Source organism: Vulpes vulpes, chromosome 8, assembly GCF_048418805.1.
Source record: "Vulpes vulpes isolate BD-2025 chromosome 8, VulVul3, whole genome shotgun sequence".
Lineage (NCBI taxonomy): Eukaryota > Metazoa > Chordata > Mammalia > Carnivora > Canidae > Vulpes > Vulpes vulpes.
In genome coordinates this window covers 71,915,781-71,932,790 of record NC_132787.1, presented here as the reverse complement: position 1 = coordinate 71,932,790, position 17,010 = coordinate 71,915,781, and the positions used below count along the sequence as shown (strand labels likewise).

The window sequence follows — 17,010 nt, the reverse complement described above, 5'->3', positions numbered from 1 at the left end:
CTAGAACACTGAGCTGAAAAAATCCTCAAAGTTCCTTTGAGTTTTCTATTGTTTGCATCTAATCCCTCCCAAAATGAAGAGTTGTCCCGAAGCCTGAGAGGGCAAGAAAACACACATGGGCACACCGCACACCCCCTCCACTTCTCCTATGGGGGAGTGAGGATCCGGCTGGATTAGCGGCCCAGGGGGCTCATCTGCTCCACACACTCAGGAGACCTGCATGATGCTGGGAGACTTGGCTCATCCGCATGGATACTGAACAGATGTGAAGAGCGGAATTCTTGTTAGTAACATGATAAATGACATAAGCAGAATTCTGCTTAGTTTCGGTTGTGATTTTATTTCTCTACATTTTTAGTGTCAAGGAAAGAAAAGACAACTAGCTGGAGCCCTGGGGGCAGGGAAAGTAACCAAACGCAGAGAAGATGGTGACAGTGCAAGGACACCCAGAGCAGGCATGAGCTTACAGGTCCCTCTCCCAGAGAAGGTACACTTCAAGCCCACGCTCTCCCATGGACAGGCACCGGCTATCTGCTGTCCTACGTAAGCTGAAAGGCGCAGGGGCATCCCAAAGTAACACTATACACTGGGCCCTTACTAAGGGTCAGGCTCTGCTGTAAGTGCTATTTGTATATATTATGTCTTAACTCTATGAATTAGGTACTATTCTTAACATTTTACAGGAAGAAGAAACTGAAGCAGAGGTTAACAGACACACTCAAAATCTCCCAGTCATTAAGCTCAAAGCCACTGAATGATTGGATCTATGGCTCAGAAACAAACGAAAAGATCTAAATTTCAGAACTTAAAGAAAGCAAAAGAATCTGGAAGGTAATTATAGAAAGCCATTAAATCCACACTGAAAGGAAATGACTGATGATATACAGAAGGCTGCCTACATAGTGAACAAACCAGACATATACAGGCTGAGGTACCCAACTCTTTGCAAGTCATTGCAACAGTACTAATTGTCTGTTTGGTTTTTTTAAGATATTATTTTTAAGTTATCTCTACATGCAATGTGGGGCTCCAATTCACAACCTCAATATTAAGAATCTCTTGCTCCATCAAACGAGCCAGCCAGGAGTTCCCCTCCCTTTTTAATGTATGCTCTACAACCAATGTGGGGCTTGAACTCATGACCCCAAGATCAAGAGTCATATGCTCTACCAACTGAGCCAGCCAGGCGCCCCATGTGAATTGGGATGCCCCATGACATTACTGGTTTTAGTTTAAGGAAATAATAGAGAAAATATTTCACTTCCGAAAAGCAATAAAATCTGGTACTAGGGCTATATCTCCGAATGGGCCAAACTTTGTTTGGGTCTAGAAATAACTGCAAAGCTTATGAAGATCTTCAAACTGAGTTAGCAAAACTAGTTGACTCCATCACCAAAAGACTGAAATCTGACATAAGCACTGAAAAACACTTTTTCAAAGGTCAACAATTTTGGATCCCAAAGAAATTGTTTCTCCTCATGAATTCCAGGGCAATGTGAACAGGAACTGTCCCTGGTCAAAGAAGCCAAAGATAAGACTTAGGTCCTACATATATCATGCAATGGCTTTGTGACCAAAAACCAGGCTTTTTCTATGGAAACACTGCAGCCTTGAAGCTCTCCTGCCTTGAAGATTCATAATGCATGCTGATCTATTTACAGTTCTGAGACGCCCAACAGTAAATAAACTGCTTTTGCTAATCTTCCCCAAAATTATTCATCAGGAAAAAAACTGAACATAAGTAACTATACATGTTCCTTAGAATATATAAAGTTCCAGGGAATATTTTTTTGGAAATATTGCCTAAGGTAAATCATATGAGCCAGCATCAGATGATACAATGAGAGATGGGAAAAGTGGTCTTGCAAATTGCAAGGTACTGTGCAATGTGCTGTATCAGATGACAGAAAGGGCTCTTCAAAAAGCTACAACCAAAATCCAAGGAAGGCAGCTCAACGAATGGCTACCCATACCATGCCCTGGGAGCTGGGTGTCTGAAAGAATAATGACACAGAGAAAAACCCCAAATCAAGCCCACTGAGTTTGGAGCTAAAAAATAGAATGGGTCAAGGGTGGGAAGATGTCTTTTCCAAAGACATTCATTCCATCCACAGGTGAGTGGACTCTTGGTGGATATATACACTGTTAGTTCTCCTATTTGTGGTAGATTCCCCCACTTCAAACTTCCTCCTTAGATCCATAACAAATGATAATCATGGGAATCATTAATTGGGCCTATATTATATGCCAGATACTGAGCCAGACCATACACATACCGAAATTCCATTTCATCCTTAAAACAATTCTCTTTTCCATGAGGCAAAGCTCAGGGGCCAGCAATGACAGAACTGAGGTTAAGAGAAGTGAAGTGACTTGCCAAAGTCCAAACTAGTAAGTGGCAAACCCGAGGCTCTAGACAGGGGTCTACAAACATTTTTTATTCTGCATTCACGTGTTATTTACAACTATGCATATGTACTACTGTACTAATATTTTTAAAAGTATGACATAAAAGAAATACACAGAGAAACAACATTGTCTTCTAATATCAGTTTGAAGATAACCAATACATTACACTCATCTTCTTCACTTCACAGTTTTTTACTTAAGCCCAGATCAGTCCAGGTTCATTACCGGTTAAGCCTAAGTCTACTCATTACTGCTTTTTCGAAAATCCTTTATATTCTTAAAAGTCACATAAGACTCTGATAGGCTTGGGAGAGGAATATATTTAGTGGCAAATGGTAGTTTTCAGAAGCTGGTAACTCTATTCCACCCAATTGTGTATACTGTTTTTTATACCATGGTGAACTCTTTTTAAAAACTGTTACTTTTGTTTGTGGCAAATATAAGACTTTAAAGCCTTTGGAAATTCTCAGGAGAAAACCACTGTGTTATGAAATCCTCTCTTGTATCTTTTAGTATTTCATAGCTAACTGCAATTGGCAAAAAAAAAAAAAAAAAAAAAAAAAAAGGCAATGTTAATTATGACAGTAAATGTACTTCATGTGTCCCCAAAATGTAATGATATGGTGTCCCAGTTTTCAATCCTTTAAGGTTTCGGTTTTATGGGCAATATAAGGGAAAAAATTCACATAGGATAATAATTTACTGTTGAACAAGACCACCAGCATTCCTACTTTCTCTAAAATAATCATTACTTTTCATATTCTTGGGGAAATACTGAATATGTAATTTCGATTAGATTTAGGAGTTTTAATGGTTTGATCAAACCTCGAATCATCAAGAACAAATACAAGGCACAACAAAAGAGAAAAGATCATTGCAGACTGCATAGTGCTAATAAAACACTCCTCAAACAAAGTTGTATTGATAAGTGAACTACCTTGTTAAAAGAAATTGGGAATTCTGGATAGTTTGCTGACTGCTTTCTGTGTTAGCTGTGTTGGTTGTTGCTGTGGATTGTGTGATTGTAGTGGTGACACTGCTTGTGTTAGTACGCCGGGTTGCGTTGCGTGCGGTCTCCAGTTGTTGTCGTGCTGCCTGGGCATGCTGCCGTTCCAGCTGCAGCTGCATCTGCAGTTGTTGTAACTGAGAAGCGGAAGGGCCAGAAGAATTAAGCTGTCCTCCTGCAGAACGTCTCACTCCTGATAACTGAGATAAAAGCTCTGCCAATGGAAACGAAAGTAATTAACATCTCCTCAAATACTGTGGAAAACAAAATGCTGAAGATCACTCTTTTAGAGGAATATTAGAAATGATTGTCAACAGACAGGTATCCATGGCAACATAAAGTTTCAGCTTGGAGCATAATACCTTTTATTTTTATTTGTCCATTTTTAAGGTAATCTCTCTGCTCAACATTGGGCTTGGACTCACAACCTTTATTTTTTTTATTTTTTGGACTCACAACCTTGAGATCAAGAGTTGTATGCCCTATTAAATGAGTCAGCCAGGTGCCCCAAGAAGCTCAATGCCTTTTATTTTATTTTTTAAAGATTCTATTTTTAAGTAATCTACACTCAACATGGGGCTTGAACTAGTTGCATGCTCTAATGACTGAGCCAGCCAAGCGGCCCTCAGAATCTTTTAGAATGCCTCCTGGAGGTAGAAGCTATTGTGTATGGGGAATGCAAATACATGACTCCACATACAATTTTTTTTGAAGTAAAATATAACAGACTGTTGCTTAATGGACTAATTTAGTCATACTTTCTCTTAGTATTTAAAAAAATTTAAGTGGATCATCTGATGGTCTGATCCTAACATAAATTCTCTCAATACAAACTCTGTGAAAGCAGGGATCAAGTCTACTGTTTATGATATTCCCAGCTCTTAGAATGGTGCCCAACACAAGTAGGCCTTTAGTATTACTTAACAATTGAATGATGATCAAAATTATATTTAAGAGGCCTGGGTCATTTCTATCTGTGACTCTTTGTACCATTCACCTTTGCCTTCTCTCTCTGGTACTTTCTGGTATTGCCATTTGACAGTACCAGAGTACCACTGGAGTGAGTACCACTGGCGATGCTCAGTAAGGCTGAATGGCTCCTGACTGGACAGCTTAGTTAGTGTCCTGTTATAATCCAGACGCTCTTATTTCAGTGAGGTTGTACTCATCAAGAGCAATATCCTATGTCCCCAAGTTCTCATCCAGGTAAATTGCAGGAATTGCTTTCTCCCGTCTGTGTGTGTGTCGGGGGGGGGGGGGGGGGTCCCTCCCTACCTCACTTCCATGGAATTGATGATGGCTACCTCATAGACATTTCCTGGCTGGCAAATGCTCTTCATCATTAAAACTCATTAACAGGGTACATTTCTGTTTTCTTGCTCACTATTGCTTTATACCAGGGGTTCTTTTTTTTCTTTCTTTTTTAAAGATTTTATTTATTTATTCATGAGAGACAGAGAGAAGCAGAGACAGAGGCACAGGGAGGAGGCTCCCTGCAGGGACCCCGGAATCATGATCTGAGTCAAAGGCAGATGCTCAACCACTGAGCCACCCAGGCACCCCTAGCCCAGGGGTTCTTATACCATTCTTTCATATAGTCCAACACTAAAATAAACAAATTTTCACTGACAGAAAAAAACTGCATGGAGAGAATCTCTCACTTTTGAATTCTGCTTCTGGAAATTAACTTTTAGAGCTTGCTACCAAAGACAGCATGTAAATATTCCCTTTGGATGAAGAAATATTTTTCTAAATCTCCAAAATTCAGTTTATAAGGCTTACTGCACATTCAAATGCCCAAAGCACATTTAGAATTAAGATTTTATATCTGTATGTCTGTACATTTCTAAGAACATTTTATGAGTAAAACTGTTCCTAGTTGGTATCGCAGATGTACACTTACCAGGGTTTCAGCATGTTCTGCAAGATGCATCACAACTTGCAGATGCATATTGTACCACGTGCACACATTTCAGAACTTATGCAGGCTTTCCAGGGTCTCACCACCTGGCTGTGCTTGGTGTGTCTTATAGCCTCAGGCTCTTGTGATTTCTGACCTTATATTTTGACTCTATTACTGGCTTCCTCAGTTGGCCATGTATTAGACTCATGGACTTGGCTATGAACTACATGTTCAAATGTTTTCCTTTTTTTTTTTTTTTTAATGTTGTTGCTTTTAAAAATAAGATTTTCAAAAAAAAAAAAAAATAAGATTTTCCTACGCTATTAAAATATTTACTTTTCAGTATGTTCCCTAAGCATACAGTTCTCAAATCAAGGCAAGAACAGAGAAATTCCTACTCTACTTCCTTCCATGAGAAAACGTAATTCTTTAGCTTGTCCATTAGTCTTAGCATCCGTGTGCTTGTGGAGGTTGAACCATGGAATTCTGGAGGCCTTTCAACTCTGAAGTCTTTTATCATTTTCTGGAGTTTCAATGGAGGCCACGAATAGAGAACCCAGAGCCACTTCTTATTATCTTCTGCTCTAAGCACTTAAAGAAATGCTAGAATGAACTACTATATATTATCTACCTTTACCAGATTTTAGACTTATAAAATGTGGGAAAATTCTATGAATACAGAAGCATGATGAGAGACTAAAAACACAAAATCCACCAAAAACTTTTAAAGGGAGGCCCCCCTCCCTGGCCATTTCCTTTACGAACATGAAACTAACTTACCAGCTATAGGGTCCATGGCTTCCCTATTGCTTGGAGAATATGAACTCTGAGAAGAAGAAAGTCCACCAGTAGAACTGCTAGTAAAGTGCATGTTTGATCTACGAGCACGAGGACCTCCTAATCCCCGGCCAGGGTGAAACATTCTACGTACATGTCGAACACCACTCGATTCATCATAACTCCAAAGTTAAGAAAAGAACCCAAGTATTTCACAGAAAGAAAAAAAAAATCACTTGAGCCCTTGCTAGATAGACATGCATATTTCCTAAACCATAAACATTTAAAAACAGCACATTTCATTTAGAATGCAAATGTTACAACCATATCTATGAGGGCTATTAACTCTAAAAAAAGACACTCAAATATAAAGCAAAGTGTGTGTGTGTGTGTGCGCACGCCCGCGTGCACGTGCGCGCGTGTTTTTAAAGGGGAAAAAGGTTTTCCAGAGAGGAAGAAATTTCTTCTTAGGCTCCAGCTACAATAACCAGATGTGGTGAAAGGTGCTGTCAGGTCAGATACCCACGTGAGGCATCTCCTTACTCTGACCTCGGTAAAGAATATCATATATGTTCATATTGAAGTAACCAGAATTAATAAGCATCAGTTTTAATATCTGAGGAAAGCTGTACTAATCAAATCTCAATTATCATCTGTAAAGAGAAAGGAACAGTACAAATAATTTAAATTCAGGAGTAAAAGACTCCTTTTGGTTATTAATCTATCAAGTTCTTCTTCAATGCTGCTAGAAGACAGCAGACTGGAGTTGAATTTCTTATATAGGTGGACACACAGAGAGTAATGCCATATTTCTCAACAAAACACATATGCAGCAGCCTCCCCCATCTCCTACAGCTAACTCAAACTAAAGAACATCCCGAATAGCAGACAGCTACCCAAACTCATGAAGACAATCTTGCATTTCCACAATGGCCAGCGTGTGGGAAACGCCAGCTATCATTATCATTGTAAAAGAGACTTCTCTTTCAAAGCAGCACACAGAACATCTCTAAAGTGCACAATAACTTTTTGCTGGCTTCCCAGTTCACAGCTGATGATTTTGGAGTCATTCAGGGACAGGCTGAGCAGCTCCATGAAACCCTCAGGTGCCACCAGAATGTGCACATCTCATCATGGTACTCAGGATCATGGTTTGGGTTCTACAGAAAGTGATGTTATGATCATTGTACTTTGTTTTCAAAAAGCATCTGGGTATAAAAAGTGCACTTTAGGAAGAGTTCCATCAAAACAGCTTAAAAGAAAAAAGTTCTGATGCTTATGAGGCTTCGAGAGAAACCACTCCCTCATGACAAAGTCACCATACAGCAGTACCTGAAGTACCTGAAAAATCAGTATATTTCCAGTGTTGACTGCAGTGTCAACATTTTGTTTTCTAGAACCTCATGGTAATACTTGTTAGGAATCTAAAATGTAACATATGCCTTCTCTTATTCTTAATTTTGCATAATTTCATTTTTCTTGATAACCAGAGATTCTTATAATTTCACAAAAATGGATATAGATGACATGGAATATGGATAACAATTTCACTAGAATTCCTTGAATTTGCTGAAAAAGTTCAGGATAACAGTTTGGCCTTAAGTTATTTGCCTAGCTTCTCCATGAAGATCAAGTGAAACAGGGATCAAGCATAAACCTCTGGATATTGTTCTAAGATTCTTTTATATAAAGTATGAAGCAACTCAAAGACTTAAGTATTTGTTTGCCCATCTGGGTTTTCTTACTCTCCTAAAACACACACACACACACACACACACACACACACACACACACACTCTCTCTCTCTCTCTCTCTCTCTCTCTCTCTCTCTCTTCATTATGCTTTCAGTGTCCTCAGCACTTAGGAGAGAGGAAAAGTGGTTTCCTCTGTTCAGTGAATACTAGCCCCTTGACTGGCTCTTGGCTCAGTCTACTGACATTCTAATTTCTTAGGTTAGTTCTGTGTCTTTATCTTTCCATTAGTTTTCTCATTTTCCCCTAATTCCGAGGGACCATATTTCCAGTTAGAAAATGAGGAACCATCTAAGCAAGGGAGGGGAGCTGTGGGACAAGAAAATCATTGAACCAGTTTCTTCCTCAGTAGGACTAAGGTTGAATTATGATTGCCAGGAGGCAATCAAAGGAATCAGAATGAAATCTGGCAAAGAGAAAAGTTGTGAATAGCTCTTGAATTGCTTTGAACTATAATGAACACTGACATCTTTACATGAAAACAGACCCCTGTTGATAGGGGATAGTCTTAGAAAAATAATTCATAACTTGAAACAAGAAGCACAGGGTATATAAAATTAATTACTCTGGTGGGCCGCTAACCTCTTGAAGATTATATGGAACGTCACCAGCAACTGCTGAGAGATAGACTTGCAAATGGGAAGCAGAAAAGAAAGTAGGGAAGGACTTTGGAGCTGGATCTGACCTTATGCTGTCTGACTCAGACTGGGCGGGGAATGACTGTCTCCGGAGAAGAGGACTCCAAAAGGGAAAGCAGCCCCAACATGCATCCCCACTCATAACCCACCTGTAACAGGGCAAGGCAAGAGGGCACAGGGAGAGAATGCAAATAAATCCTCTTTATATTTACTTAGATTTTAATTTATATGAGCATCTTCCTCTTTTGTAATGAAAACACCCGGCTGAAAACTTTTAACCTAGTCAGTCTTTTAAAAACAAAAAATGACTGTAATGGAGTGAAGATGATGAGCAAGGCAACTTTCACTTAATGAGCGTTGTTCATGCGACAGTCATAGCATATAAAAAGAGAAATAAATTGTATCTCAACACTGAATCATTTTTAGGAAAGGTCTAATAAACTAAAATAATTTGGAGGTTAGTTTTCTTTGAGTATGTTGTCCTTAAAAATAATCAAAGTAACAAACATTACAAACAACTCTATCCCTTCTTGCCTCTTAAAAGGATATTAAATCTCTAGGGGCTCTGTGTTCAAGTGTAAGATGAGCTGCAAAGTCATCCGTGACATGATTAGGATCGCCTCCAGGTAATGCTGCACATATTGGACAAATCTGAAATGAAAGTAAAGAAAGCAGATTTAACAGATGAATATTGACCAGACATCTTTCTGGATGAATATTTTACTATAACTGAGTTTCAACCAGGCAAAAACATAGTAGAGATCCTGAACTCGTAAAAAGTAATGGAGGCCTGAATATGAACTACATCCACACCGGTACTTACACCTAAAACAGACAACCTCTCAGGGTCAGACACAACAGTTCTAAACAAACAGCTCAAACTCGAACTCTGGCAAAGCCTTCCAACAGCCTGGCCAATGCATTTGCATGGTCTAGCAAAAGACCAAAAATAATAATAATAGTTATTATTATTATTTTATATATATTATATAAAATTTAAGATGTACTATTTAGTGCACATTTCCATCTAAGTTCAGTCTTGAATGGCAAAGGTGGAGACATGAGCTTCCCAAGTAAGCTAGATTTGAGGGCCAATCTTCAAATATGACAGCAAAGCTTTATTAAAACACAACTATACAGAACCAAATATTAAGACAAATTACTGATAATATGCAAATGTGCTCTATAAATTCACAAATAGGGTTTCCAAGGGAAAATGGGGGATGGGAGACTATTTTTAGAACTTTATTTTCCAGAGGAATGGGAGGTGGAACAAAAAGCCAAGGAGTAGAAGACCAACTTCCCGTAAGCCTTTAGGGCAAGAGATAGGACAAAGTAGGAATAAAATGGTATGTACACAGGCTCAGGGAAGGCTTCCAAGGTTGGGAATACTGTTTTTGAAACAGCAGTTTCTTGAGAAGTGGTGAAATAGGACAAGAAGGGAAGAAATGAAGAATGAGGAACTTTCAGAGGAAAGGCCATTTTTCTTCTAGATATCCAAATCTAAGAGTGGTAGTCAAGCCTTGAAGTATGAAGAACTTTAAAGAACAGAGCCCAGAAGAAAGGTCTGATGCAAAAGAGTACAATCAAGGGGAGCCTCTGGAAATGTACAGAGTTTTAAGCTTATGTCTGCCCAGGGATAAAAGAGCTGAGGATAGGTATGTGATTCATCTTGCCAATACATGTGTTGTGTGCCTCAATTCTTTCACTTGCAATAAAAGTTCAGGTACTCTGTTGACCTTGCTGCTTGGTCATGGCAGAGGAGAGTGGCACTGGAGATGGGGAGGCAGGGGCAAGAGGAGACTTGGAAGGCCCATACTGGGATACAGAGAGGAAAACAAATGGCTTCTTAGAGCCTAAGCCAACACAAATCCCCATCCTCTCGTGACTAGAAAGTAGGAGTCCCCTGAGAGTTTGACTCTGATTTGATCCCAGTTCCTCTGATGCTTAGTCACCTGTCCTGATTATATCTGCCTCAGGAGTCTGAGAGAGAGCCTCAAGAAAACTTCAAGATGCTTATAAGAAATAACATATAAGCATGACAGTGTGTAAAAGAAGTAGGGGGAGTCACATAGGAATGTGCCTGAGAGGGAAATGAAGAAAGAAGCAGATAGTTATGTGTGTGCCTTTCTTATATGATGCCAGAAAGTTTGTCACATTCTTGCCTTTGTCAGAGAGAAAAACAATTGTATTTTGTTCATAAGTGTACTGATTTTTTTTTTAAGTTTACTGATTATACACTCTCTTTACTGGGAATTTAGGTTTTACGGTCTGTATCACTCCCATGCTGTAACACTGCAAGGCGGTGTCTGGTACACTTATTTTATTTTCTGTATGTTTGTCTTGCCTAGTTAGATTGTCAACAGTTTTTGAGAAATGCAGGACAGTGTGATTTGTTTCTTATTTGGGAACTGTGACCAGACTTGCTTACAACAAAAAGACCAATAGGTTTGGAGAAGTAGAAACAACCACCAGTTATTAAAAAATCAAACAAATAAGCCAGCTTAGATATTTTTGAGAGTCTCCATTTGGCAACACTTAACAGGTACTGGACTATGTATATTTTTATTACAATACCACAGATTGCAAGTACAAGATTTTTATCCAAAGAAAAAATAACCATTAAGAGGAAAAGGTGCCTTTCTTCTAAGACATTTCCTTTAGGCTGACCTTCAGATAAAATGTATGTACAACTTGAACTGCAAAAAGATAGCTGTAGAAGTTTCAGTACTTTGAGGACACATGTGAATGTTCTTAGATGAGCAAAGTCTCCTTGAGAATTTGCATTCCTGGAAGGAAGACAGGACCTTTGAGATGGGGATGTGGAATTCTATTTTTCACTGGGTCTTTACTTCCACATGATGACACCTAATACCTGTTACAGAACAGGAAAATTTAACACAGAGGATAAGCTATTAACCCTAAAATTATGAGTTTGTCAACATTAATATTTATCATAATTCTATTGCCACATGATATTGTAACATCTATCACTTGAAGAAAATTCTATGTAACACATTAGCTTAACATTATGACAACTTGCCAACATTCAGGCACATTGAATTGGCATAAGTCAGTGCTTCCTGAAATTGGCTGAGTATATAATTCATCTGGACCATTTGTCAAAAATACAGTACCCTAGGCCCATGCCTGGAAACTGATTCTAGGAGATATGAAAATTTTTGTTTTTGACAAGGGTCCCAATTATCTTATAATTAGATAAATTTGGCAAATACAGCTTGAATATACAATGGTATTGAAAAATAGTAAGTATTTATTTACCCTGTGGAATGAAACATGAAATGTTCTTATACTTACTATCCCCTTGCTCAAATTTTAAATCACAGATGTCCCTGCTATTTATTTGTAGTCTTGTCTTTGCTGTTGTTCGAGTCTTCCTCTTCTGCTTCATATCACTACTGAAGCTCATCATTAGTCCCACTTTTTATCTGAACTCCTTTGGAAGCCTTTATCAATGTACTGAGATTAAATCCCATGCCAAAAACATAACAGAGTTTCCAATTTTCCATGTGGTCCCAGTGCATGACTGCCAGAAAGCAACCAGTCAGCGTGGATTCTTTCTTTCTTTTTTTTTTAAAGATTTATTTATTTATTTGTTTATTTATTTATTTATTTATTTATTTGAGAAAGAGAGAGTGTATGAGTGAGTGTGTGCGAGCATGTGGAGGGGCAGGGGGAAGAGAGAAGCTTAAGCAGATTCCACGAAGAGAGTAGAGCAGAGCCTGATGTCGGGCTTGATCTCACAACCGAGATCAGGACCTGAGCTGAAACCAAGAGTTGGATGCTTAACTGACTGACCCACCTAGGGACCCCAGTCAGTGTGGATTCTTAACACAGGTGGTTACCAGTATCTAGACCACACCTTCTGAAGTCATTATTTCACATCAGCCAGGTCAGTACTACATTTATACATTTTTTTCCCCTGTGACAGGTTATATCCATAAAAAAAAAAAAATCTAAAATCAGCACGCTTGATTTTTGTTAATTAATTAATTTAGATTTTATTTATTCATGAGAAACACACACACACATACAGAGGCAGAGACATAGACAGAGGAGAAGCAGGCTCCATCCAGGAAGCCTGATGTGGGACTTGATCCCAGGACTCTAGGATCACGCTCTGGGCCGAAGGCAGGTGCCAAACCGCTGAGCCACCCAGGATCCCCTTGATTTTTGTTTTTAAACAAGAACTCCATACTAGTCTAAGGCAAGTCCACATTCCTGCAGTCTCTTTTTTGAATTCATACAATCAGGCTGAGGATATGCTCTGGCTACTGTGTAGCACTTCAAAAACAACAACTGAAGACTTAAGTTCTCATAATGTGATGAGTTTTTTTTTTTTAATAAGTTTCACAACCTATCCAAGTTTCTCTCTCTCTCTCACACACACACACACACACAACCTATCCAAGTTTCTCTCTCTCTCTCTCTTTTTAAACAAACAGCTCTTTTTAAAGATTTTATTTTTTATTTCTCTTTTTAAAGATTTTATTATTCATTCATGAGAGACATAAAGGCAGAGACATAGGCATTAGGAGAAGTAGGCTCCCTCCGAGGAGCCCAATGTGGGACTCAATCCAAGGATTCAGAGATCACACTCTGAGCTGAAGGCAGACACTCAACTACTGTGCACCTAGGTGCCCCCCTATTCAAGTTTCTTGCCCATTCTGTTCACTGCTACAGAAAAATGCATTTTTAAAAACTGCCTATCTGACCCACATATAAAGTGGTTTTTCCTGAAGCTAGACTGCAGTACTACAGAGATGGGTCTTGCACCAACATCATTCAGCACCAAGGAGCTACACTGGTTTTTTACCGTGAGGCTGACCCACTTTGAAGCATCATTCTCCCAGACCACTTGAAACTGCCCTTGAACTCTAATTCTGGGACACTATGCTTCTTGTTAACTGCAATCACTTTAAGATAAATAACTGCCTTGGCAATTGGTATTTCTTGACTAGGTTTCTGGATCACAAACTTGATAAACTCATTTATTTCTTTTATCTGACAAATTTTAGATCTATGAGAAACATTTTCTTTTGAGTATTTGTTCAAAAGCTGTGATTTCCCTATAGCATCTTCTATTGTTCCTTTCTGATTAACACCAAATGTTTGATGCATTATTTCTCTGGCAAATGTGATCTTATTATGGCAGCACAGCTTCTTTGTAATTTCTTTTTTGGGCCCTTTTTTAGATTCATTTTCATCCACACAATCATTCTGAATAGGTTCATCCTGTCTCAAAAGAACTACAGAATCGCTCATATCCTCTATCCTTCCATTCCCAAATAATAGCCTATATGGCATGATGATGGAGAAAGTAATGCTATTCCGCTGTACAGATGCCAGACCTTCTCTTTACTGTCCACCAAACCAAGTGAACAAATGTCTGACTTTAACAGTTCTCTAGTATCTGGCCTTACTCAGCTGATTCCATTTTATTTCCCACTATTTCCCATAACCTTCAATGTCTTACCATACTTTCTACCTCTACATTTCTTTTTTTTTTTTTAATTATTTATTTATTTATTTATTTATGATAGTCACAGAGAGAGAGAGGCAGAGACACAGGCGGAGGGAGAAGCAGGCTCCATGCACCGGGAGCCTGATATGGGATTCGATCCCGGGTCTCCAGGATCGCGCCCTGGGCCAAAGACAGGCGCCAAACCGCTGCGCCACCCAGGGATCCCCTACCTCTACATTTCTTAACACATCTTAATTCATGTTGTCTCTTCCCTCTGAATAATGCCATTCTTTCCGGTTCTATCCACTTTTTGAAATCATGCCCATTTTTCAAGGCCTATGTAAAGTCAAAAAACCCTGACTCTTTCCTGCGTTACTCTCCAGCTGTGTGAGATAAGTTAGTTTGGTCTTTAGAAGGCCATAAAGTCTTGTGTGGGTTGAGGCCGTGTTCTAAAGTTATGGTGACAGCTGTTGTGCCCTACTCCAAGAATTTAGGGACTTTAGAAAGCAATACTTCATACTTTACATATTAAATGTAATGTTCTTGGTTAATACTTGGAGACATATTCAGAAGTCATGAACGTTTATCTTGAGAAATGCCAGTAAGTATCTCCCTTGCCATGCCATCCTTCATAACTGACCCAGGAATGATCTAGAACACTTTCTTCTGACATTATCTTTCTGAGGGCGAAGTGGGGTAAAGTACATGTTGTATTCCCTTCACCCTTTTCCTGTTTTACAACTAACAAGTCAATTTCTCTCAGGCACCCACATTTCTTCTCACATAAAGTTCTGCGGCCCTAACTTTCCTGTTTCTTTACATTTTTTCAGTCCTCGCCTGAACATTCCCTTCTCCTTTTTCTCATTCCTTGTTCCTTTTCTCTAAACAGCTGTGGATCAAATTATGAACTTAATCATGGCTGAAAAGATTAAAGGTATTGCTCTCATATCTGAGGAGTTACAAGTTCTAGAACAAAATTCCAAGATATGGTGAAGTCTGGGTGCTGAGTCAGTTAAGCGTCTGACTCTTGATTAGGGCTCAGGTCATGATCTCAGGTCATGAGATCGAACCCTGAGTTGGACTCCATGCTCAGCAGGGAGTCTGCTTGAGATTCTTTCCCTACTTATACTAATTAACTAACTAACTAAATTCTTAAAAGAAAAAAAAAAGATGTAGTGAAGAATCACTGGCATAGCTCTGCTGCCTTCAGAAAAGCTGTTTATTTATTCATCCTTATGCAAGTTTGCCCCACCTGCCAAACACACACACACACACACACACACACACACACCCCAAAAGCACAAGAAAGATAAAAACACAATACAATCTCAAGTCAAATTTCCTCTGTTGTTTAATAGCAAACAAACTTTCTAATACGAGGTTACACAGGCTTTCCCTATGCTAGTTTGAAATCAAAGTTCACCATATGATGTGCTCTGCCAACCTATATGCTTACTGTGCTTGGAGTTTCAGGCTAGGTGTTCAAAGGACATTTACAAAAATAGCTTCTTTTTTTTTTTTTTTAAGATTTTATTTATTTATTCATAGAGATGCAGAGAGAGAGAGAAAGAGGGGGAGGGGGGCAGAGAGAGAAGCAGGCTCCATGCAGAGAGCCTGACGTGGGACTCGATCCAGGGTCTCCAGGATCACGCCCTGGGCTTCAGCGGCGCTAAACCGCTGTGCCACTGGGGCTGCCCCCAAAATAGCTTCTTTTTAAGTTGGGGTCGTCTTTTTTTTTATGCTACATATGTAGGCTATATAGATTTAAATGAAAACATGTAAACAAAGCCTAGTGAATACTGTTTAAGATGCAGGCACCTTCTGGAACTGCAATAAGCACAATTTCTCTTGTACTACTCTTTACAACTGCATCCTGATTTCCAGTTAAAGGATCTATGTCATGAAGTTAATTAAAGTCCTCACTGGTTAAATCTGTAATACTGTATGATTTTGTTACTATGGATTCACTAATAATTCATTAAGTAATTACTGAGCATCAATTCAGTGTTCACTTAATATTTTGGGTTATAAAATCACCAAGAAATGAAGATAGTGAATTGGCCAAGAAGTGAGCAATGGTGAACCTGCCACCATTCAAGTTCAAGTGAATTTCATCTCTTAAAAATTGTGATGTATTTCTCATTATGTATTCAAACTGGTTTACACTTCATGTCTCATCTTTTGAAGGGCTCTTAAACTCAGCTCTAGAAATATCCCAGGCTTGTTCTGTTAGGCAGATTTTTCTGATCACTTGCAATATAATGGGGTGTTTTTATTTTTATTTTTTTAAAAAGATTTTATTTATTCATGAGAGACACAGAGAGAGGCAGAGACATAGGCAGAGGGAGAAGAGGCTCCCCTTGGGGAGCATGATGTGGGACTCGATCCCAGGATCCCGGGATCATGATCTGAGCCAAAGGCAGACGCTCAACCACTGAGCCACCCAGGTGTCTGTGGCATGTTTTTAACAAGAGTTTCTTTTACTGAAAAAGTGATGATCCAAAAATAACTCTTAGAATTTAAAGCCAAGACACATAAAAAACCTTCACATGCAGAGTAGATTAGAGTTAATGCTGGAGCTTTGCTTTGATGATATATACAAAGCACTACTGGAAAATCTATGCTACATGGTCAGTAAAGTCCTTTTGGGCCTTCTAGAACTACCTAAGTTGTCACCTTAGTCATCCAGTTTGCCAATACAGATATATGACTTCCAAGATTTGATTGAACACACTGTTCAAACTGTATTATAATCTAATTTTTGTTATTGCAGTGGAACACTGAAATTAACTTAAAAAAAGAGCAGTATTTAGAATTTAGAGTTTTTGCTATATACAAAAGTTTTAAGTTCCTTACATTTTTACACATGACTTAAAAGTCCTAAATAGGGGATCCCTGGATGGCTCAACGGTTTAGCACCTGCCTTTGCCCCAGGGCATGATCCTGGAGTCCCAGGATCGAATCCTGCGTTGGGCTCCCGGCATGGAGCCTGCTTCTCCCTCTGCCTGTGTCTCTGCCTCTCTCTCTCTTTCTTTCTATGT

General features: G+C 39.0%; 1 protein-coding gene across 1 annotated transcript in view; it reads right to left on the bottom strand.

Moving 5' to 3' along the window:
* The window catches only part of KCMF1 (potassium channel modulatory factor 1), an 80,979-nt gene that overhangs the window by 2,572 nt on the left and 61,397 nt on the right, over positions 1-17,010 (bottom strand). Inside the window, exons 4-6 of the mRNA XM_072767046.1 lie at positions 9,034-9,135; positions 6,099-6,273; positions 3,347-3,629 (exon numbers count right to left, since the gene is read on the bottom strand). Of these exons, the coding sequence (XP_072623147.1) occupies positions 3,347-3,629; positions 6,099-6,273; positions 9,034-9,135 (560 nt within the window). The remainder of the gene's footprint in view (positions 1-3,346; positions 3,630-6,098; positions 6,274-9,033; positions 9,136-17,010) is intronic.